Consider the following 20,794-nt stretch of genomic DNA (forward strand, 5'->3'; position numbering starts at 1 on the left):
ATCATCCACAAAGAAGCTAAGCCGAGCAGCAGTTGCTCACGAGAGCCAAGAATCCGTCTAGCAGCGTAGAAAAGCTCCTCTCAGAGAAAAGAGAAGTGTACATAGCTAGAGAGAAAAGAACACGGGTTTGAAGCTCTGCAAAGTTTGTAAGCTTTATTTGACGAGTGAGAAGAACGAACTTACTCATGATGACGTCCCACAAAACTCCGACTTACATTCTCTCGCGACTCGAGTGAAGTTGGAGGAGGTCTTGTAACTGGAGTAGCCGGTGTTGCAGAAGCAGGACGCCGAGAGAGGATTGTTCTCGTACTGTGTGCAGCAGCTCACGAAGCAAGCCACCCCGGGAGAGCTGCAAAAATCGATGCAGCCGGCCACTTCGCTCGCATACTTCACACACTCGGGAGAGATACTGGCATTCCCCGCTGCAGTAGTCCATGGAACCATGCTGGACAGCGAGAGCACCAAGATCACGGGAAGAACTACCAGAAGTACTGCTGCCTGCTTCATCTCTGCTGATTCTCTGTCCTGTAACCCCTGTGCTTCTCTGCCTTTCCTGTGAATATATATATCCAAAAGGCCATCTTCGTTCAACCTTCCCCATCGCTGCTTTGTCAAAGAATACGTGGAACGCATCGCGGTGGCAGCCGTTTATTGCGTGTCTCAATTGTCCACGGCAGCCCGGCCACCACGTTCCTTCCTTATTGAATTTACACCATCACCCCCGTCGTGATCCAAAAACAAAAATTTCCTGACGAGGATTTTTACAGCAGCATCCTCTCGGGGTCCTGCAAATTGGCTGAGAGAGCCTCTAGCAGCCGACCTGAATGGAGGGAAGTGTAATTTATTACGTGAAGGAAGAAAGAACAGAGTGCTCTTACCTGCGATTGTGGTGTCAAAAACTCTGTTGTCTGCCGATAAAGTCATGCCCATCTTGGTCACGGTACGTGGCCTTCCTCCGCTTTCCGAACAGTCTTCCCAGACAACGACTTTCTCGCCTTTGCCAACAGCAAGAATGCAAGCCTGAAATTAAACAATAAATTGATGGTTGATTAATAGCAACTTATAGTCGTACCTGGGGTGGATTGATAATAGCACAGAATCTGTCCACAGGGAACATTCCAAGATTCGAGATACTGTTAAGATTTAAACCATTAGCCATCCCTCAAAAAATTTCATAGCACATAGCCAACCTGAACGTGCCTCCTTGGAATTCCTCAGGTTTCAGCTTCCCAGTTCTTGCTCTTTCGGCAAGAGCTTTCACCTGACAGTGCACGAGGATTTCAGAAACTAGTGACGTTGAGTTAAAGGATCTTACCTCCGTCGAGATTGCAGACAAAGTCTTCAAATCCGCATTCTTTAGAATTGGAGTAATCAAGCCCTGCAACACAGCACACAATCGGAGTTAAAACTTGGATCAAAATAATATTTTCGTACCTTATCAGTAGCAACTGCTATGGAGATATCTATTGTTTTGTGGAAAACTATCTCTCCAGCCTTCTCATCCCAAAAAGCTGAAAAACATTACACCCGGAAGTCATAAGACTTTGAAAAAGAACCACGTCTTACCATTTGCTTCGGGCACGGATCTTAACGCAAGAGCCGTCGCTCTTATCACGAAATCATTAACCGAAACAGCAGCACCATGTTTCTCTGTAAAAGGAAAACGAATGAGCACAAACACAAAGGCGAACTGAACAACTGACCTTTCATCTCTTTTCTTAACAACAATGTCGAATCAAGAATCGCGTCTGCACATAAACATACACAATAAGCTCCAATCTTAAAGAGTTTTCCCAGACAAGTGACTGACTGACCAGCAGATATGTAGAAGTGAGGAATACCAAACTTGGACTCGATCAGCCTCTTCGCAATGATCTACAGTAAGATGGTCACGAGAAAAGCTGTGACGAAATAACCAAACCAAGAATAACTTACTCTTCTGATCTGACTAGTGGGTATATCCTCAAAATCCAAAGACGTGGGAGGTGACGGGCGAGACTTAGCATCCTTTGGAGGTTTCCCAGGTTTCGTGCCACCTTTAATGGCAGCCAAAACATCACCTTTCAAAACCACCCCCCGAGGACCTGTACCATTTATGGATGAAGCATCCAACCCGCTTTCAGCAAGTAACCTTCTTACTGATGGGCCTACTCTTGACAAAGCCTTAGAACCAGCAGCTGCTGGAGGTTTGGACATCACGGAAACCTTGCTAGGAGCATCTGCCTGTGGTTTTCCCTCGGTCTTTGTGGCAGAGGGCTGACCACTAAAATCAGCAGCAGCTACTTTCGCAATATCTTCTTCATTCTCGACCTGGAGAAACACAATAAGAACCTACAAGGAGTGGAATCACGTACCATGACTCCGATAGTTTGACCAATCGGCACATTCTTCGATCCTGAAGGAGATGCTATCTTAGCCAAAAACCTGAAAATAAACAACAGTTCTTAGGTCAGTGTAAAGAAAACAAGAAGAGGCGTAGAAACGATGGACATACCCTTCTTCCACCGACTCAAAATCCACTGTTGCTTTATCCGTTTCTATTGTACAGAGAACATCCCCCGCGGAGACCTGTGTAGTTTATTAAAGACTGACCGGATGAAACACGAAGGCTAAAGTATTACCTTGTCTCTTTCCTTTTTTTTCCATTCCACAATGTTTCCTTGCGTCTGCACGAGTATTAAACTAGTTTATTTGCCTCGATATCGGTAGAAAACTGCATACCATAGTTGGAGACAATGCTGGCATCCCAAGAACAATGTGCGGCGGCAAGTTCGATGCTGGGGGAGGCTTGACGTTGGCTTGCTGTGCTGTGGACGATGGCTTCGATGAGGGCTGTGCTTCCTTTTTGGCTGCCGGGGGAGCAGCAAAATCACTGCTCGACACTTTACCGATATCAGACGCGTCCTCTACCTAGTACGCAAGCATATACTGCTCAGTTGACTCTGCTATAAAGACTTAAAAGCCTACCATAACTCCGATTGTCTGACCAACTGAAACGTTGTTTGTGCCCCCCGGGACCAGGATCTTTGCTAGAAATCTGCATGGAGTTTGTAAGAAACGTAAGACTCTTAACAGGTCACGTACGCACCCTTCCTCCACAGACTCGAAATCGACAGTAGCCTTGTCAGTTTCTATCACGCACAGAACATCTCCCGGGGACACCTGTGGTATAAGGACAGCATGAACTGACCAGTAGCAAAGATTTGCTATTGAGTACCTTGTCACCCTCTTTCTTTTTCCACTGTATAACGTTTCCCTGTGTCTGCACAATCACCTCGGTAAATACCTCAAAGTATCAAACTAAAGAAAAACTCCATACCATAGTGGGAGAAAGCGCGGGCATTCCGAGAACGATAGCGGGAGGCTCTGAGAAAATAAATCATCCATGGAATCCCTCGTAAAGGAAAAAGCAACCAAAAAAATCGCACATACCGCCAGAGGCAAAGCATCGAATTCCGGGCACTGACTGGCAAAAAAAACTGGTTATTTTTCTCGCAGAAAGATCAAAGCGTTCCAAAAAGCTGGCTACTTACCAACGACGCCGGCTTCCATGCTTGAACCGCGATCGCGTTCGTCGATCTAGAAAAAATAAAATTCAAGCGATGGAGCAGCTCAAGAGAGATTCCATTCCAATGCGCAAGTCTACCTGAACAAGGATTGCGCATCAAAGCAGCAGCTCTCCGGTGGTCTGCAATCCCAAATTCAGTCATCGAGAAGCTAGAACCGGAGCATTGCGCGATCGGAGTACCTGAGAAAGTGGGAATTGGAGAATCGAAGTGCCGCGGGACGAAGCGCCCGAATCAGGCGCCGTGCCGCCATCGCGGATCCCCCTCCGCCCTAATCCTCAAACCCTAATGCCACATTTTCGAGAAACCTCTGTTTTTATAAAATCGAAAGCTTTGTTCTTCTACATAGGATTAGAGCTAGAAAGAAAGCTTCCATGCTCGCCGTATCTCCATTTCTCAGCTCTTCCTCTCAAATATCCTCTTGTTTGCCACTCTCTCTCTCTCTCTCTCTCTCTCTCTCTCTCTCCAAGATAGAAAATCCACGAAGCACTACAGACCCAAGAGCACGTAATACAAGAGAGTGATTGGAAATGACACGAGCATGCCGAAGATGACCCTGTAGAAAAAGAAAAGTTCGAGAAAATGAGCAAAGAATGAGCAAAGCGATCGAATTTTCACGCAAAGATCCGAAAAAAAGCGAGGGAGGAACCGAGGCTTACGCGGTGCTCAAAATGTCGGGATGGACATTATACTCCTTGGCGAAAACAAAAGGCACGATTCCTTGAGGCAGTGCGGCCTACAAGAAAAAAGATGGAGGAGAGAAAAGTTAGAAATCCTTTCCAGTGATTGAAACTTTTTGCGAGCGCTTGAAACGTACCTGGACGATGGAGACTTTGAGCTCCACACTCCGGAGTCCACAGGCGATGGACGCGGCCGCCATGACCGCCGGGCCGGTGAGAAATCGCACCACCATGCCGTAGATCGCCAGAGAAGTTCCACACGCCAAAAGTCTCTTCTGGAGAGCCATGAAAAGTCCTGCTCGCGAAGAACAATCGTCAAAAACTCTCCAGAAAGAAAACATATGATCTTCACGCACCCAAGCTGAACATAGCCATCCCCAGGCCAGCTCTGGAGAGAATTGTGATGGACTTGTCGACGATCACAGGCATTTCGATGTGCCACCTTAGAAAAACGAAGAAAAAAAAAAGAGGTTTTGAGAAGATCTCCGGAAGAACGAGAAAAAGATTTAACTTACTTGAACGAGATGAGAGCCCAGATAACTCCAATCAAGCTCGAGTAAGTGTTGGGATTGCGAACAAGCTTTCGCCACACCATGCTCAGTATCACCCTCGTCATAATCCGAGCCGGAGGCATCTCGGCCTTGTTGTCGCCGTCTTTCGGAGCCAGCTCCGCCGTGGAGCTGGATCCAATCTTGGTGAGGCTTGGCCCCTCTTTATCCGCGATCATGGATTCATCCCCGCGGAAGCTCGGCCTGTTGCCAAAACTAAAGTCGTCTCGATCGTACTCGTCATACTGTCGGCCCGGAACTGCAAGACAACACGAGTCCACAAAGTCAAGCCGGGAAATGCTTATAAATCACGAGAGCTACGTAACGTTTCTGGCTGCAAGCACTGCTTCGAGCAAGCCGGGGATGCGAAGAGCAGATGAAAGAGTGAAGCTTGCTTACCGGATTGATGAGCGAGTGGCGATAGTCTCTCTTTCAAGTCTCCTCCATTAATGTTGTTGTTCGTGGTGGTGGTGGCAGTATAGTCCGAAGTTCCACCATAGCCACCAAGAACACCACCGTGTTGCTGCTGCTGGTGCTGCGGATGAGCTTCCGAGACTGGCGAGGCGCTGGAGCTCCACACGAACATGTGGAGATCTTTGGCGTTTGGATCCTCGGCCGCTACCGCCGACCTGTTGTTGTGGACGAGCTTTGGAGAAGCGCGGAGTTCTCCTCCGTGGTGATGCTTTGGAGAGAATCCAAAGCCGCCATCGCCGGGCTTTGGAAAGATGGAGCTGCTGCTGTTGTAGAGCGGGAAGCGAGGTGACGGCGAGGCGGCGGCGGCATTGTTGAGAGCTCGCGAGTTCTCCTCGTTGAAGTTGGAGGTTCTCGGCGTCGGACCGCGCGACGAGTGGAGCGAGTAGACATCCGTGTTGGTGAAATTCGACTGCCGCGGTGGTGGGATGTTGGTGAAGCTCATGAGCGAGTAGAAGTCATTCCGGTTGAAGCTCGACTCTCTCGGAGTCAAGTTCCGCGACGAATGCATCGAGTAAATCTCCGCTCCGGTGAGGTTGGAGGGCCGGGGTGTGAGCGCTTTGGACGACGGCATGGATCTGAGACCCACGGATCTCCTCGGCGAGAGCATGGAGTGGTGCGAGGACACCGACTTCCTCACGGTGACGTGAATCTTTCCATCGTCGCCCACCTCGGCGTCGGTCTGGAGCGGCTCGCGGCCGTCGAGCGAAACCACGTCCGACTCGATCTTGAACGAGATGATGGATCCGGCGGTGTCGGGGAACTGTTCTTGGATGAGCAACTTCGCGCTGCGGTACTCGTAGAGGAAGAGTAGAAAGGTGTACCAGATGACGCACTGGAGCACCACCGCCTGGACGATCAATCCACCGGGCTTGGCTCCATACATGGCTGCCAGGAGTGGAATTCCCATCACCAGCGTGTTTGGAAGCGTGGCGAGCATGAACAAGGTGATGAGCCACTCGAGGCTGCCGTGGCGCGACAACTTGACCCAGAGCGCGAGCGCGGCGAGAATTGCGAGCTTCTGGACGATGTCGGCGGCGATGAACTTGAGATTCATGGCGTAGGGGTTGTTGCTGCTGACGATCTCGAACGAGAGCAGCGGCACCGCGAAGATGGCGACGAAGCGATTGATCCCGCCGCACTGCTCCGGCGTGAGGATCCCCCACCACCTCACCGAGCCGTAGGCCAGGATCATCGCGACGTAGAGTGGCACCACGGCGCTCAGCACGGTGTAGAGATCATGGAGACTTATCATCTTTGCTCCTCCTCCGTGTTCGTGGAGCTGGAACTCCTCCTTTTCTTCCGCGGCTCGATCGATCAAACAGCTTTTCTACGGACCAGGTACGCTCGTCATTCCTGGAAAGGAGGAGAAAAGGCGTTAAAGTCGGTCGATCGATCGCGATGATCACAAGACTAGAACGAGAGGGAACAAGAGCGAGAGAGAGAGAGAGAGAGAAAACAAGAGCGAGAGCGAGAGAGAGAGAGAGAGAGAGAGAGAGAGGAATGTAAGGAATGTAAGAATGTAGTAGCATACCTTTGATGAATTCGTTGCGAGCTCTAGCATCGCGCGCTGCTATGCCAGTTCTTCTCTTAAATGCCTCCCAAGAACACTCAACGGTGCCGCGGCATTCTCTTTACGCCGCTCAATCAATGCTCTTGATGCTCGATCGAGCGCCGGGGGTGGCTGCCCTGATCTGTCACTCTCCCAGACGATCCAGGCACTGGCCTTAAAGCATCCAGCGATCGACCAATCGCGAGCTCCCTCTATCTTGCGATCCTAGCTCGCTCCCTGCGCGCTCGCTTACAAATCCGAGAAGAGGTTGAGAGCCCAGGCAATGCTGCTGCTGCTGCTCGTCCTGCCGCATTCGCATTCGCCGCTGCCGAATCGCTCGCCGCCGCTGCTGCATGCGCATTCGCATGCTCGCGCCGATTGATCCAATCGATGCTCCGTCTCGATCGAAAACCCCAAAACCGGAAAGAAAGAGAGAGGGGAGTGAGAAGAAGAATTCCTTCCTCGAGAGAATGGAGTAGAAGAAGAAGAAAGAGCCCTTCTCTCTCTTTCTTTCCTCAGTGTCCCACAGTACCACAGCATTATGCCCTGGCCTGGCACAGTTCTGGAATCTGGAATGTCACTGGCCCACTGGCGCGGGCCATTCCGGATCGGAATGGGCGGGGCCAGTGGACGAGGATCGCATCGCCACGTCACCCTGCCCCTCCTCTGGGGGACACCCCGCCACATCAGCGCCATTTTCGAAGCGTGGTTACTCGTAATCTGGTCTTACAACATCAATCCCCTCATAAACAAAGCCAGGAAATTTTTACACTTGACGGGTGAAATGGGTGAAAAGGTTAAAGTTTTTTTTATTTCCCCCGTATGTCTCCATCTCTCGACCAACATCCTACAGAGAGAGACTCACGGGTCTCCTCGAAAAGAAAAAGACTCTATACACCAGAAATCTCTCTCGCGGATTAATTCCAATTTCTATACCTTGGAAGCTAATGTATGGGAATATCTAATATGCCCGGCGCACATGCAGCGCCAACCCTAAAAATTGGGAGCAACACTCACATCGATACAACTAAGTTTGAGTTGGGACGAGACACGCAAAGCGGGGATTGTTTTTAAGGGGGCATATCTCCTCCCGTCTCCTCTGATCCGCCATTTCACCAAAACACAGTATAGTACTGAAAAAAGGCGCAAATCTTACGATTAAAACTTTGTGTGGCATGCATGCTTGTCTCTGTCTGTTTGGGGACTGGCGCTCAGAAATCTGGTGCAGAACGAATCTTTCTTAGCTTACAAAAACAATTGTCTCTCTCACCCGCTCTGCTGCTCAGTATTTTTGCGAGAGAATTTGCATCGCATCGCTCTACCATACCAGCCACAGGCAGAAAACAGAACGGAAGCAGAACGCAGAAAGCAGAATGCAGAAGCAGGAATGCAATCGATTTTTCAACTAACAGAGGGGATATGATGATGAAGAGTTCCACTCCTAAATCCGGAAACACGGCGCACGCTACGCGCTACTCCTTGCTTGCTGCCAACCTGCAAAGGCATATAATGTTTTCGTATTACCCTGCCTTTGCATAATCAGGTGACAAATCACACAACTTGACCTGCTATTGTATTTTCAAGCTAGACATAACTTGTACACTCTGGAGTTCTTTCCACAGCTGATATGCAACTATGATTTTGCTATTACCCCACCTTCTCGCCTAATCAGACGACAAATCAGATCAACAACACACCAACTTGATCTGCCCAATTGTGTTTTTAAGCTAGGGACAGCATCTTTGCTTCTGCACGCTCTGGAATTCTTCCACCAGTGATATGAAACTATGATTTCGGATTTGCAGCAAAAGCTCCGTGTATGAGTGGGAAAAATCTGTGCCTTGGGAATTTAGTAGTGTTAGATATTTCATCCAAATGATGATTATTGGTGATTTCGTGAATATATCTTTCTCCTTTTCCTATTTTGCATTTGTAGCCGGGGAACCACTTTTGCTCGCCATTCAACGTGCAGCATGGGCCAACACCCAAGGAAAAAGTTGGCGAGGGACAGCGACAAAACCTTGTCAAATTTTTCACTCATCACTTCACATGCCAAAAAATCCATCCATCCAACCATGCTTTTAGACGAGGAAAACAAAGAATACATACAAATCTCAGTCATACATAGCTTGCGGACAAGACTCTTTTCTAGCTTTTGACCGCGCCTCTCCACATTCCCGCGAGCTGGTAAATCTCGCTACTTTTTTTAAAAATTAGGGCTCTTCACAAGTGCCCTAAAAACAGGGCTGCTCGTCGCGATGCTGCTCCTGGCCCTGTGGCGTCGCCTCGGCCGGCGATCCAGCGCCGCCGGCCATGTACGATGCTTCTCCTCAGCTCAGGCGCTGCCATCGGCGGAGGATTTCGCGGCGCGGCGCCGCGAGGATGCTCTTCTCGGTGAGATCGATGCGCGCTACCCCGCATTCATGGTTTGGGGATGCAACACCGACGTCGGCAAGACGCTCGTCTCCACTGGTATGGCGGCAGCGCTTCTTTCGCCCGGAAAGAGCCAGAAATCGCATGTCCTCTATGTGAAGCCCGTCCAGACGGGATTTCCAGATGATTCCGACGCCAGGTCTGTGACGCAGAGGATAGATTCTCTCGTCGGGAGGAGCGAGAGCATCTTTCTCTCCAACCGGACAATGTGGCTGTCCGATGAGGCTTCCAAAAAGGCAGCATTGACGAAAAGATCCACAGACTCCTCGGGTTCCTGGAAAAACTCTGCGAATTCAGTGAAAAGCTCCTCCAGTCTGACTTGCGAGACGCTGTGGAGCTGGTGTGCGGCTGTTTCTCCACACTTGGCCGCTCAGCAGGAAGGTGGCGGTGCTAGCGACGACGAGCTGCGAAAAGTTTTGCGAAGCTCGCTGTGGGAGTTCGGCGCTGGCGCGTCTCAAACGGGACGGAGCTGGGCTTTCGTTGAGACCGCGGGTGGTGTTGCGAGTCCGGCTCCCTCAGGAACTTTGCAGTGCGATCTTTACAGGTAGTAAGAAGTATATTGTGAGAAATCACTAACCTTTTTGGTTTTTCGCTTTTCTTTTTGAGACAGGCCTCTTCGACTACCTGGAATTCTAGTCGGAGATGGAAGGCTAGGAGGAATATCGACTACTCTAGCGGCGTATGAAAGCCTTCTCTTGCGAGGATACGAGACAATCTGCATTGTAATTCAGGACATGGGACTGGGAAACAATCAGCATCTGTCCAAACAGCTCCATAACAGGTATATCTTCCATACCATGCGATTCCGATGCTAGTTTAGCTCGTCAGAGTGCCGGTCTTTGTGATCCCTGCCGTACCAAAGAATCCAGGTGACGATCTTGCGGGCTGGTTTCACGACACCAGCAGTACGTTCGTTCAAGTGGTGTCACTGCTCGAAGATGCGTACCATAAGCGAATACAAAGGCTGCGTGAGATGCCCAAAAAAGCATCGGAGCTTCTCTGGTGGCCCTTCACGCAGCATAGATTGGTGCCCGAGGAGAACGTGACGGTTATAGACTCTCGATCGGGCGAATTCTTTTCAGTTTATGAGGTTTGTATTATACTGCTTTCTTTTAGTTGCGTACTGACTTTTCAAACTGTGCCAGAATAAACACGGCCGCTTTGCTCAGCAGTTTGATGCTTGTGCAAGCTGGTGGACGCAGGGGCCCGATGCATCACTGCAGGTAAGTTTTTGAGTTTTTCCAAAGCTCTTCTAATCATTACACACCAGTCTGCCTTCGTCTAACAGACGCGTTTGAATTTTTGAGACTCCAGCATGAGCTTGCGAAACAAATTGCGTATGCTGCGGGCAGATATGGTCACGTTATGTTCCCCGAAAATGTCCACGAGCCTGGCCTTCGCTGTGCTGAATTACTACTCCAAGGCGTTGGACGAGGTAAACACTGCTCTGGCTTAATTATATCTTACGAAACTTTTATTTTTTCAAGGCTGGGCACATAGAGTTTATATTTCTGACAATGGATCGACCGCTACTGAAATTGCTCTCAAAATGGCTTTGAGAAAATATGCTGTTGATCATGGCTTTCTAACAAATCAAGGAGATAAGAAACCGGACTTCAAGGTAATCTTCTCTAAAGTTTCGTTGTGTTTATCATTTTGCCGATTGTGCTGCTCAGGTTCTTGCACTCAGAGGCTCCTATCATGGAGACACTTTGGGAGCAATGGAAGCGCAAGCGCCATCTCCTTACACAGGATTTTCGCAGCAACCTTGGTATTCTTCTTACTTTTTTAGCTCCTTTTGGGTTTCAATAATCTATGCGCATGCTTGCTTTGATGATTGAACAACAGGTATTCCGGAAGAGGCGTCTTTTTAGATCCACCGACCGTGTGCTGCCAAAACAGGAAATGGCAATTGCGGGTGCCAGAAAGATATGGCACTATAGCAACTGGTAAACTGCTATCTGTTTATCTCGTCCTTGCTGATTATTCTTTACGATGAATGGCAGAACTTGCATGGGATGCCAGAGAAGACGTGTTTGCTTTGGGAAGGGATAATACGGAGCTGGCTAAGATCTACTCGTCCGCGATAGAGAAGGAGATTATGAGTAGCCAAGGCAGTTTAGGCGGACAAACAATTGCCGGTCTCATCATCGAGCCGAGTAAGACAAATTGGAACATGTGTTAAATCTCATCGTGACGTTTGCAGTCATCCACGCTGCTGGTGGAATGGAGCTCGTGGATCCTTTGTTCCAGCGCATACTTACACAGCAATGCAAGTGTCACAAAATCCCAGTTATCTTTGACGAGGTGTTCACTGGATGTTGGCGACTTGGTGCCGAGGTAGCATATCGTTTCAAATTTTTCTCGTTTTTTTCTGAAGTTTGGTTTTTTTGACGAACGTCTATTTGCGTGCAAGTCTGCTTGGGAGCTTTTAGGATGCAAGCCAGACATTGCCTGCTATGCCAAGCTTTTGACTGGAGGAACTGTTCCTCTAGCAGCTACTCTCGCCACTCAAGACATATTTCAAGCTTTTGAAGGGGCGTCCAAGGTACGTAAAATTTTCTCTTCAATGAATCTGTTCTGAAAGAAAGCTTCACAACCGCAGCTCGATGCTCTCTTGCATGGTCATTCCTACACGGCACATCCGGTCGGCTGCTCTGCCGCTGTTACAGCGCTGGAATGGTTCAAGGACCCGTCCAAGAATCCAAATCTATTGCCTGGCACAAGTCGTCTCCAGGAGGTTAGCGGTTATAACTTTCCGTGTTCTAAAGAACTAATACTTTCGCCGGTGCCAGCAATGGGATCCAGAGCTGGTGGCCGAGATATCAAGCCGTTCTTCCGTGGAAAGAGTGATCTCTCTGGGAACGCTCATGGCGCTAGAGCTGCGATCAACCTCATCAAGCCAAAAGGGCTATAGCTCGCTACTCTCCAGCGGCGTCGTGAAGGAACTTCGCCAAGAGCTTGGGATCTACACTCGACCACTGGGAAATGTGGTCTACTTCATGTGTGGCCCATTGACAAAGCCCAGTGTGTGCTCATCGCTACTGAGAAGAATGCTCAAAGTGTTAGAATAACGATCCATGAAGGTATGTGAGATCTCACTTTCACCACTTTTAAGTTTTCTATGGTGTGTACTAACAAGGACAAACGCAGCTTCAGTGTGCAAGCGTGTATCTCTTCACTGGCATCCAATTTGGTTGTTTTTCCTGTCATGCCAACCTTACCGCCCAACAAACAAACAAGCGCTAAACAATGGAAAAAGGTGACAGAAGGTGGCGAAAGTGGATGGAACGATCGATCATGGCGCTTATAATTCTTAACTCCATGATACAACGACATCGTTCTTTCCTAACCATATCAAAATATTTTTTTTGCAAAAAAAAGTCATTTACAAAGAAAAGAAAATCTATGCCACCGGTCCACCACCTTTTGATATACTAATGCGAATGGACGAAGAAGGTGGCGAAGGTGGCAGCGATGATCACACCAAAAGTGGATGATCCGCGAGCGATGATCGAAGAGGATGGCGACGGCGCATAGTTTCCTACTTGGAATGCCACTGGCAGCGTGGATTTGTCGCAAGGATCCAGCATTCCTTGCGAGGAAAGCGAGGAAGAAGAGCTCTGCTGGATCATGGAGAGGATTTGGGGAGGATAGCACAGTCCAGTGTTGTTGCCCAGCTTGAGCTTGCTGCCGAATCGCGTGATGGAATCGATCGAGAATGGCACCGGCCCAGCGAGCGAATTCTCGCTGAGATTGATCTCCGCGAGCTGGTCCAGGCGCGCGAGCTCGCGCGGGATGGCGCCCGTGAGCTCATTCCTGGCCAGCCCTAGAAACCGCAAGCTCGGGAGCGCGCCTAGATTGCTGGGAATCGCGCCGCGGAGCTGGGAATCCGAGATGTCCAGGCTGATCAAGCTCGCCCCCAGTCGCTCCCACCCGATCGATGGAATCGCCCCCTGGATTGGATTGCTGTGGAGGTAGAGCTCCCGCAATGTCGCCAGCCCTAGCAGTGGCTCGAGGAAATTCCCCTCTCTTCCTCCTCGCAAGAGATTGTGGCTCAAATCCAGGAGCTCCAGCCCCGGCGGCAGCGATTCCAGCGATCCCAGCGTCGCATTGATGCGATTGTTGCTGAGGTCGAGCTTGCGGAGGCGATCGAGGCCGGCGAGCGAGAGATTGGCGATGGAATCGAGGGCGTTGTGGCTGAGGTCGAGGATGACGAGACTGGAGAGAAATTTTAGGGTTCTTGGCAGCGCGCCCAGGATCCCCGGATTCTGGCTGATGACGAGCTGCTGGAGCGACGTGAGATCGCCCAGCTCGGCTGGAATCTCTCCTGCGAGGCCGTTGCCGACCAGGATCAAGCGCTCGAGGTTGCGCAGATTGGCGAGCTCGGCAGGGATTGGTCCCTGGAGCGCGGGATTGTTTTGGAAGGTGAGAGTGGAGAGAGTGGCGATGGCGGCGATGGAGGCGGGGATCATAGCGGGGGATTTCGTGAAGCAGCCGTAGAATGCGAGGGATTTGAGGTGGGAGAGCTTGGCGATGGAGGGATGGATTGTCGCGTTGGCGCTGCAAGAGGGCGTGTTGCTCTGGATCTTCCCCACGCTCAAGCCCACCAGATGGATCGAATTGGGGAAGCTAGAATTCGCGTCGTCGACGACGTCACAGATCATCCCCTGGAGCGTGTTCTCACCGCAAGGATCCGGGAGCAAGCTCCTCCAATCCCACTCGGAGTTTAGAGACTCCATCACCTGGAAGAAGGCTTCCTTCTCCGCGGGATCCATGCTCTGTTCGTCCTGCTGCCCGGAGATGGCGACGATGATCCACATCCACACCAGGAAAGAAATCGCGGCCGCGCATGAGATTGGCGACGCCGGCATCGTGACTTCCAGCGCTCCCAGATCATCCAAGTTCAAGAGTAGTGGAGGAAGAGGAAGAGGAAGATCATCAAGAAGACGCGAAGAACTCTCCTAGAAATCCCACGCTATGTGGAGAGAGGGGGAGCTACTAGACAATGGGAAGAGAAAAGAGTGGTTATGGAGTATAAGAAGTTGGATGCTTTTGGCTGGCGCGATCGATCGCTAGCTAAGAGGAGACGAGCAAAGTGGAAAAGAATGTCAAATCAAATGGATTGTTTACTCGAGAATCTTCACTGTAGCCCCCACTCGCGATCGAAGGCGCATTGTTTTCTCGAGTGGATGGACAAATTCCGGAGGAGAAATTCTTTTGCTCGCGACTTCCTCCCCAATGATCACTGCGCTTCAACCACCAAGCGCATATGGGTGGGGGCGTGCGCGCGATTAAACAATGCCCGGCTGCCCAGCGATCGATCGGTGGAGCTATACGCGCCCAGCGCTCGATCAATCGATCATGACGAAAAGAAAGGAAAGAGATTGTTAAAAAAAAAGAGGGAAGAACTGCGCGAAAGCAGGGGAGGGGAGGGGGGAGTCGAATCACAGCTGGAGCGAATTTCTCTTAAAGAAAGGAAGAAATCGCGCTTGAATTGGATCGATCCGTGCGGCAGTGAATGGATCGAGGCGCATTAACGAAGCCAGTAAAAGCCCAAAGCAGGGGAGATTGGTGGTATCCATCCCAGGAGAGAAATGTTACAAGCGATGGATGGATCGATCGATGCGATCGATTCGATCGATTAGAAGGGATCGAGGTGGACGAATCGTTCGAAAGATTTGGGGCTTTGTTGCAGCGCTTGGCCTCCAATGCCAACGCGCCAGGCGATGGTCGTCGTCGTTGATTTTTCAGGGATCTATGAGCAGCTCCAGAAAATCCTGGAGACGACAACAATGCGGCAGCGCGCGGCGTGATCAATCAGGATCATCGAGCGTGAAATTTCTTTTATTTTCTCCTTTAAGAGCGTGAAAGAGAGATTCGTTTTCGTTTCGTCCGCATCCAAATGGAGAGAGGTCGCTGTAAAAAGATGTAAGTAAAAATTCGTGGGGCATTCAAGGCAGCCGCGCCAGGGCGGCGGTTTCCTTTCTCCATGCTTGAGAACGATATAAGCCGCCAGAGAATATTCCATTCATGTAAAAACAAGTCAGTAACGGTAAATTAATATTTACCTAGGGTTTTAATATTGCCCTTTTAGGGTTCTTGCGAAGCTATGGCGCAGAGCAAGTATGAATATGTCAAGGGATTTGAGAGCGACGATGCGCTGCCTTCGGGAAACTGGATCGTCGTCCGGATCCAAGGCCGGGATTTCAAGGAGTAAGCGATGCGCGATCGATCTTTGTAAGTGATTGGGCAAATATTTGCAGGCTTCTCAAGGGTCATGGCGTCGAGAGGGATGATTCGCGAGCTCTAGCGCTCGTGGAGGATTGTTTGAAGACACTGGTGTGGAATTTCTTCGACATTGTTTGTGCGTATGGAGTCATCTATGAATCGAGGTGAAGGTTTTCTTTCTTTTTTTTCTTTGCCTTCAAATCCAATGCGATTCTTCTTTTTGTTCCAGCTTTGTATTCCACGAGAGTACCTCCTTCTTCAGACGACGAGAAAGGTTTCTTAGTTTTTTACGTACTTTCGCTAAGAGCTTAGCTCATCAGTGGTTTTTCCAGCAAGCTCGTATCGGTGCTTGTATCATCCTTTACATCGCTATACGTGAGGAGCTGGCCCTCGTTTTTCCCAGAGACAAATCTCTTGAGTACGCCTGTGTTCTCTGGAGCTGCGTATTGCTATCCGAAGAATTCACTGGTGAGATCCTACTTATCTTCGCTGCAGGAAAACTGTATGTCCTGATTCTGTATTTATTTCATCGATAACGATGTCGTGAAACAGGGATATCTGGTCTTCAGGCTAGTAACGATCAAATGGGAGCTTTCGTCTTCAAACGAAAGGTTCGTAGCTGTTATGGTTTCTAGTTTTCATTGGACTGAGAATAGATTTCAGGTTGGAGAACAGGTTGATGTCTGTAGTATGCGTGGCGAAATTACGTCCGATGCGTTCTGGATGGAGCATTCTTTCATTCTAGAGAAGAAAAAAGTAAGTCTTTTTTTTGCTTAGAACACTGTTTCTTTAATTTCTAGAGTTTCTACTGCTGAACAGAGTAAAAGAAGCATTATCAAAGCCAGGCAAGCATGCTGCAGCAATTTTTACGTGGCCTTTTTTCTTACTTAGTAAGCTATAGGCAAAGAGGTGTTGAGCAGAGTCCGACCATGGTTGAAAGAGATCCTGTAAGCTTCTCTTTGCACTTTTCCACTAGTTACTAACTTCCCATTACAGATGAAAGTTGACCTCGGGGTTACGACAGGGCAGTTTTTGCAAGCCAACTGGATCGTTGTTCGAATTGATGGTCGCGGTTTTAAAAAGTATGCATTTGAATCTTTCGTTTCTTGTTGAAGCTGTTGTCTAACTGACTGCTTTTCCCAGATTTGCTGATCTTCATGGGTTTCAGAAGCCAAACGACGAACGAGCTTTGCAGCTAATGGACGAGTGTGCAAAAGCAATTCTAGAAGAAAACACAGACATCGTTTGCGCCTATGGCATCAGCGACGAGTACAGTTTCTTGATTCGAAGGGGTGCACATCAACAAGCAAGGTAAGTGACCGTGGCCATAGGCAGTGCTTACCCCTTTTTTTCTTTTTTTTGCAGCAACGAGCTCATTTCCGCGACTGTTTCGCTATTCACATCAAAGTATGTAATGCTGTGGCCCAAGTTTTTTCACGACAGGGAGCTTGAATGTGCTCCGGCCTTTGATGCAAGAGCAGTGTGTTACCCCACAGAAACAACAGTTAGAGATTACTTGGCTTGGCGCCAAGTGGACTGTAAGTTCACATTTTCTTTCTCTTCTATCCAGCATGCTTGCTTAGTTTCTGGTTTGTATTGCTTGCAGGTCATATTAACAACGTGAACAATACGTGCTTTTGGAAGTTGCGAGAGCAGGGTTTGAATCCGAGCAATGCGCACAAGACACTCATGGTATAGACTTCAAATTTTGATGTTTCTCGTGTAAAGGCCTTGTTTCAGGGAACAAGGTCGAGCGAGAAGAAAGAACTTCTAAGTAACGACTTTCGGATAGATTACAATGCGTTGCCGGCAAAGTATCGCAAGGGATCCCTTCTTGTACGAAAGGTAGAAAAATGTCTTCGTTTTTTTACAAAGCTGTTCATAAGTACTTATGTATATATTTCCAGCCTGACCAAACCATCTTCCACTACCATGACTTCGACGTTATTGGCGATGATTTCTGGAAGGAGCACTCTTACATTCTCCAAAAGGCAAGATTCTCATAATATCATACGTTTAGATTATATTGATATTCTGCAGTGGGTTGCAATGATCTCTGCGCATGCTTGAGAATTAATACGAGAGCTACGAATGGATTGCAGCAGCACTGCTAAAGAGGACGTGGTGCTTCGTACAAAAGGCATTTGAGCAGTGTCCAAAAGGTATTCAAGCTTCATGTAGCATTCTTTTGGTTTTCTAACGGAAAAGCCTTCCTTTTTCCAATGCGTCCTCGTGGAGCAAGTTCGATGAAGCCCGAAGGGCGTTCAAAAGAATGCCACAGTTCAGCATGGAGGCTTCCATTTCAATGTCCATCGCCTGCGTCAACAAAGGGAAGCTCCAGTCCGCCCAGCAAGTCTTCGAAAGTGCCACCACATCCTGGACTCGCAGCATTTGCACGGAGCGGGCATCTCCCGAGGCCAAGCTTAGATATGGGAGAGCAAGGGCCTGTGATGAAAGTAAGCCTCAACCAAGCGCTTTGTACGGGGCTGCCACGGCCGAGTGCTACGTGAAGAAAGTCGATTGATCCAAGCCATTGGAGTGGAAGCCGGGGACTTCGACTCCGGCAGGAGATGCTTCGATGGTTTTCGCTCTCAGGATCTGGTGTGGAGCTCTGGAACAGCTTGGACATTCTCATGGCTTTACGAACGACGTAGCAAACGACGAGACGGGCCGGAATCCATCCATGTCCATGAGCTCGAACTGCCTCAACGCTTGAGCCAGTGTACGCGGAGATCATCGACTGCTCGACCAGAATCCTCGACTCCCCGACGCTCTTGAGCGCTCGGGTATGGCGTCAAACACCACCTTTTCAAACTCCAGCTTGCCGACGGCAGGAAAGTTGAAGTAAGGCTCTTCTAGGCCTCTCATCCCCGCGTTTTGGGGTGGCGACCATGCACCGAGCCCGAGAGACCGATCCAGTCGACATTGCTTTTGCACTCGATCTTGGGACCGAGTTACGAGCTGGATCTGCACGAAAGCCACTAATATCGAAGAAAGAACAGCAAAAACTGAAAGGAGGCCGTTCTTACTTTTGGTGGACGATAAAACTTTACAAGCTCTCACAAAAGCTGGAAGATCTTTGACGCATCGTCACTTCTTGTCTACTGAGCCTGATGATATTGTTGAAAGCATCCTACACAAAATACACCTATAACTGGGGAATTCTTGGATGATTATTATGGTGACGAAATATTTATAGAGTGGCTGAAAATCTCATAAAAAAATATAATAACATATATTTCGGGAACAAACTCAAAGACCAAAAATTAGGGTGGGCTTAAAGATACCTTTAGTTTAAGAAAGTTTATATGCATTCTTCGTTTTTTACGGTGTTTACGTTTTGTGGCAAAATAGTTATTACCTCATAATAGAGTTATATTCTGCAGAGCTACATGCTTGGACTGACTATCGAAGCACCGCTAAAGAAGCATCATTGCCTGCTGCAAATGCCCATTCCAGGCAAGCGCTACGAGCATGCCATTCCCTGAAACAACGCTCAGGTGCTGAATTCTGGCGAAGCACTGCCATGCATGTTGAATGCTGCCACTCTGTCCATACATCTTTGTTGGATTGTGGAACTATGGACACTAGAGAGATGTATATTCTACATTCAATTCATAAGAAGCACGCCATACTTCATAGAATATAACAAACCAGCTCCTCTTTATTTACGTATATGAGTCCATGTCAGAGGAGCATAAGCTTACATGATTCCATAGCTAGACATTGGGTTGAAGCCCACAGGCACAACAGCAGCACTGAAGATCTGAACCTCCTTGAGTTCACCATGAAAGTAGCGTTTGTTGTCACGGGGGTCGTAACCAATGAAGACAGGTAGGCTGGAATTGAGGTTGACTATCTTGGAGCCGTTCTGTGACTTATCAAGTTTAGAATCAACGTAGATAGACCCAACAGTGCCATTTCGGACTGCAGCAACATGGTGCCAAGTTCCATCAGTGACTGGCACTGTTCCCTTAATGTTGAACTGGTACTCACGATTGTACACCGTAAACCATAGATTGCCATTGAGGATCCATAGCCACCACTCACCATAGAAATGATCAGAGCGTTGCTGGATGACGCACAGTTCCTGCTTGATGCGGGGTGGGACCTTCACCCAAGCATGAACAGCAAAATCAGTCTGCCCAGAGAGAGAGGGCGTGGTGCCCATGGAAATGTATGTTGCACCATCAAACACAATACCATCAGTTGTGTGAGCAAGTTGGGACCCGGCCTGCTCAACAAGCCCAGTTGCCTTGTTCCCAGACGAGTCTGCGACCAGGTAGCCTATCTTCTCATCCAGCTTCCACCATGCAAACAGTGACTTAGAGATGCCCACATTCTCATCTGATGTCGAAGAAATGGAATTCGAAGCATCCACCACAGTGGCCAGAAGAACAGCAAGAGCAAAGTAGAAAGAGAGACGGGAAGCCATTGTGTTATGATTTTCACTTGCTGCTGCATTCTTATATATCCTTCTTGTGGCCACGTACTTACGGAGAACTCCAGAATGCCTTAATGCATTAATTAACAAGGAAAATCTGAAAACTTAGAACAAACAACAGTTCGTACATAGACCCTTGTGGAGCGTGTGGGAAGGTGTAACAACTTATGGTACATAATATTGAATGTCTTGTGACTTTAGGACACGAGACATGAATATCTGGCCAGACCTTTAGAAATATTCCACGTGACAATTGTGTCTTATGGATGGCCATATATATATATGGATATGTATATGCTTGCTGACAACTATGGTAGAAATAGAACCTAAGACTATGGCATAAATATCATCCATCTATGGAATTTTGAAGAGCTAACTACAACCTCATATGCAACTAACAAACTCTTAAATCAATCTCAAAACCATAACTTTAAACTGAAGCAAGGGAATTTAAGAGTTATTGCAATCCATAAAATACTATAATAACAAATAATACATCCCATTTCTAATTTTCTTGCTAGCTAAAAACTCCATGAACTTATGAGTCTCAAAGGTTGACAAAAGGGAAGATATAGAGACAAGTTTTACTGATGGTCATAAGTTCGAGTTAATAATAGTCTTAAATTATTACTTATTTTGCATTGGCTGAAATAGTTTTATAATAAGATATCCCTTGTTATCTAGCCTTTTTGTTTGGACAAAGCTTTATATACAAGGAGGTCTATTATTATCCAAGATTTCTTTTGTATTATTTTTCCATTTCCATCTTGACAACTATTAAAAAATTTCCATCTAATGCTTTTTTATCCACTGGGCACTTTCCTTTTATATTTGAACCTCTATGAATCATCTTTTGAGTCATTCCCTTT

At 48.3% G+C, this 20,794-nt stretch overlaps 5 protein-coding genes across 7 annotated transcripts; 2 read left to right on the forward strand and 3 right to left on the reverse strand.

The window, feature by feature from the left end:
* Positions 1-126: 126 nt before the first annotated feature.
* On the reverse strand, positions 127-3,835 carry LOC9641401 (dihydrolipoyllysine-residue acetyltransferase component 1 of pyruvate dehydrogenase complex, mitochondrial). Of its 2 annotated transcripts, none has more exons than XM_024678300.1 (22): positions 3,749-3,835; positions 3,647-3,688; positions 3,534-3,579; positions 3,433-3,466; positions 3,320-3,366; positions 3,218-3,262; positions 3,089-3,162; positions 2,968-3,037; positions 2,722-2,910; positions 2,622-2,666; positions 2,495-2,568; positions 2,355-2,424; positions 1,936-2,310; positions 1,815-1,875; positions 1,704-1,748; positions 1,567-1,650; positions 1,435-1,511; positions 1,316-1,378; positions 1,191-1,261; positions 1,073-1,133; positions 879-1,020; positions 127-820 (listed from the first exon to the last, which is right to left on the reverse strand). In XM_024678300.1, the coding sequence occupies exons 1-22, from the start codon at positions 3,817-3,819 to the stop codon at positions 762-764; spliced, it is 1,845 nt and encodes a 614-aa protein (XP_024534068.1). In that variant the 5' UTR covers positions 3,820-3,835; the 3' UTR covers positions 127-761. The 2 variants fall into 2 exon arrangements, with proteins under 2 accessions (XP_024534068.1, XP_024534069.1); XM_024678301.1 differs by having other exon boundaries at positions 3,433-3,462; positions 3,749-3,822.
* Positions 3,836-3,862: 27 nt separating this feature from the next.
* On the reverse strand, positions 3,863-7,343 carry LOC9641402 (auxin efflux carrier component 4). Its single transcript, XM_024678299.1, has 7 exons — positions 6,800-7,343; positions 5,194-6,621; positions 4,762-5,053; positions 4,603-4,688; positions 4,384-4,541; positions 4,226-4,302; positions 3,863-4,122 (listed from the first exon to the last, which is right to left on the reverse strand). The coding sequence occupies exons 2-7, from the start codon at positions 6,518-6,520 to the stop codon at positions 4,056-4,058; spliced, it is 2,007 nt and encodes a 668-aa protein (XP_024534067.1). The 5' UTR covers positions 6,521-6,621; positions 6,800-7,343; the 3' UTR covers positions 3,863-4,055.
* A 1,709-nt stretch (positions 7,344-9,052) lies between these two features.
* LOC9641403 (bifunctional dethiobiotin synthetase/7,8-diamino-pelargonic acid aminotransferase, mitochondrial) lies at positions 9,053-12,613 on the forward strand. Its single transcript, XM_024678141.1, has 14 exons — positions 9,053-9,794; positions 9,861-10,031; positions 10,079-10,340; positions 10,396-10,473; positions 10,565-10,685; positions 10,738-10,871; positions 10,927-11,021; positions 11,099-11,199; positions 11,257-11,409; positions 11,457-11,590; positions 11,667-11,798; positions 11,856-11,990; positions 12,046-12,336; positions 12,404-12,613. The coding sequence occupies exons 1-13, from the start codon at positions 9,076-9,078 to the stop codon at positions 12,322-12,324; spliced, it is 2,514 nt and encodes an 837-aa protein (XP_024533909.1). The 5' UTR covers positions 9,053-9,075; the 3' UTR covers positions 12,325-12,336; positions 12,404-12,613.
* LOC9637895 (piriformospora indica-insensitive protein 2) lies at positions 12,606-14,383 on the reverse strand. Its single transcript, XM_002973290.2, has one exon. It carries the CDS (start codon positions 14,122-14,124, stop codon positions 12,688-12,690), a length of 1,437 nt encoding a protein of 478 aa, XP_002973336.2. The 5' UTR covers positions 14,125-14,383; the 3' UTR covers positions 12,606-12,687.
* Positions 14,384-15,343: 960 nt separating this feature from the next.
* Positions 15,344-18,651, forward strand: LOC9641404 (probable tRNA(His) guanylyltransferase). Of its 2 annotated transcripts, XR_002992745.1 has the most exons (16): positions 15,344-15,466; positions 15,517-15,645; positions 15,711-15,755; positions 15,814-15,983; positions 16,034-16,092; positions 16,145-16,237; positions 16,301-16,326; positions 16,383-16,428; positions 16,478-16,563; positions 16,625-16,792; positions 16,847-17,019; positions 17,088-17,173; positions 17,222-17,326; positions 17,389-17,472; positions 17,522-17,643; positions 17,724-18,651. XR_002992745.1 is itself a non-coding variant. In XM_024678142.1 (15 exons), exons 1-15 carry the CDS (start codon positions 15,363-15,365, stop codon positions 17,549-17,551), a joined length of 1,404 nt encoding a protein of 467 aa, XP_024533910.1. In that variant the 5' UTR covers positions 15,344-15,362; the 3' UTR covers positions 17,552-17,701. The 2 variants fall into 2 exon arrangements, 1 of the variants encoding a protein (XP_024533910.1); XM_024678142.1 differs by lacking the exon at positions 17,724-18,651 and having other exon boundaries at positions 17,522-17,701.
* Positions 18,652-20,794: the final 2,143 nt, after the last annotated feature.

This window comes from Selaginella moellendorffii, unplaced genomic scaffold, assembly GCF_000143415.4.
Source record: "Selaginella moellendorffii unplaced genomic scaffold, v1.0 SELMOscaffold_21, whole genome shotgun sequence".
NCBI lineage: Eukaryota > Viridiplantae > Streptophyta > Lycopodiopsida > Selaginellales > Selaginellaceae > Selaginella > Selaginella moellendorffii.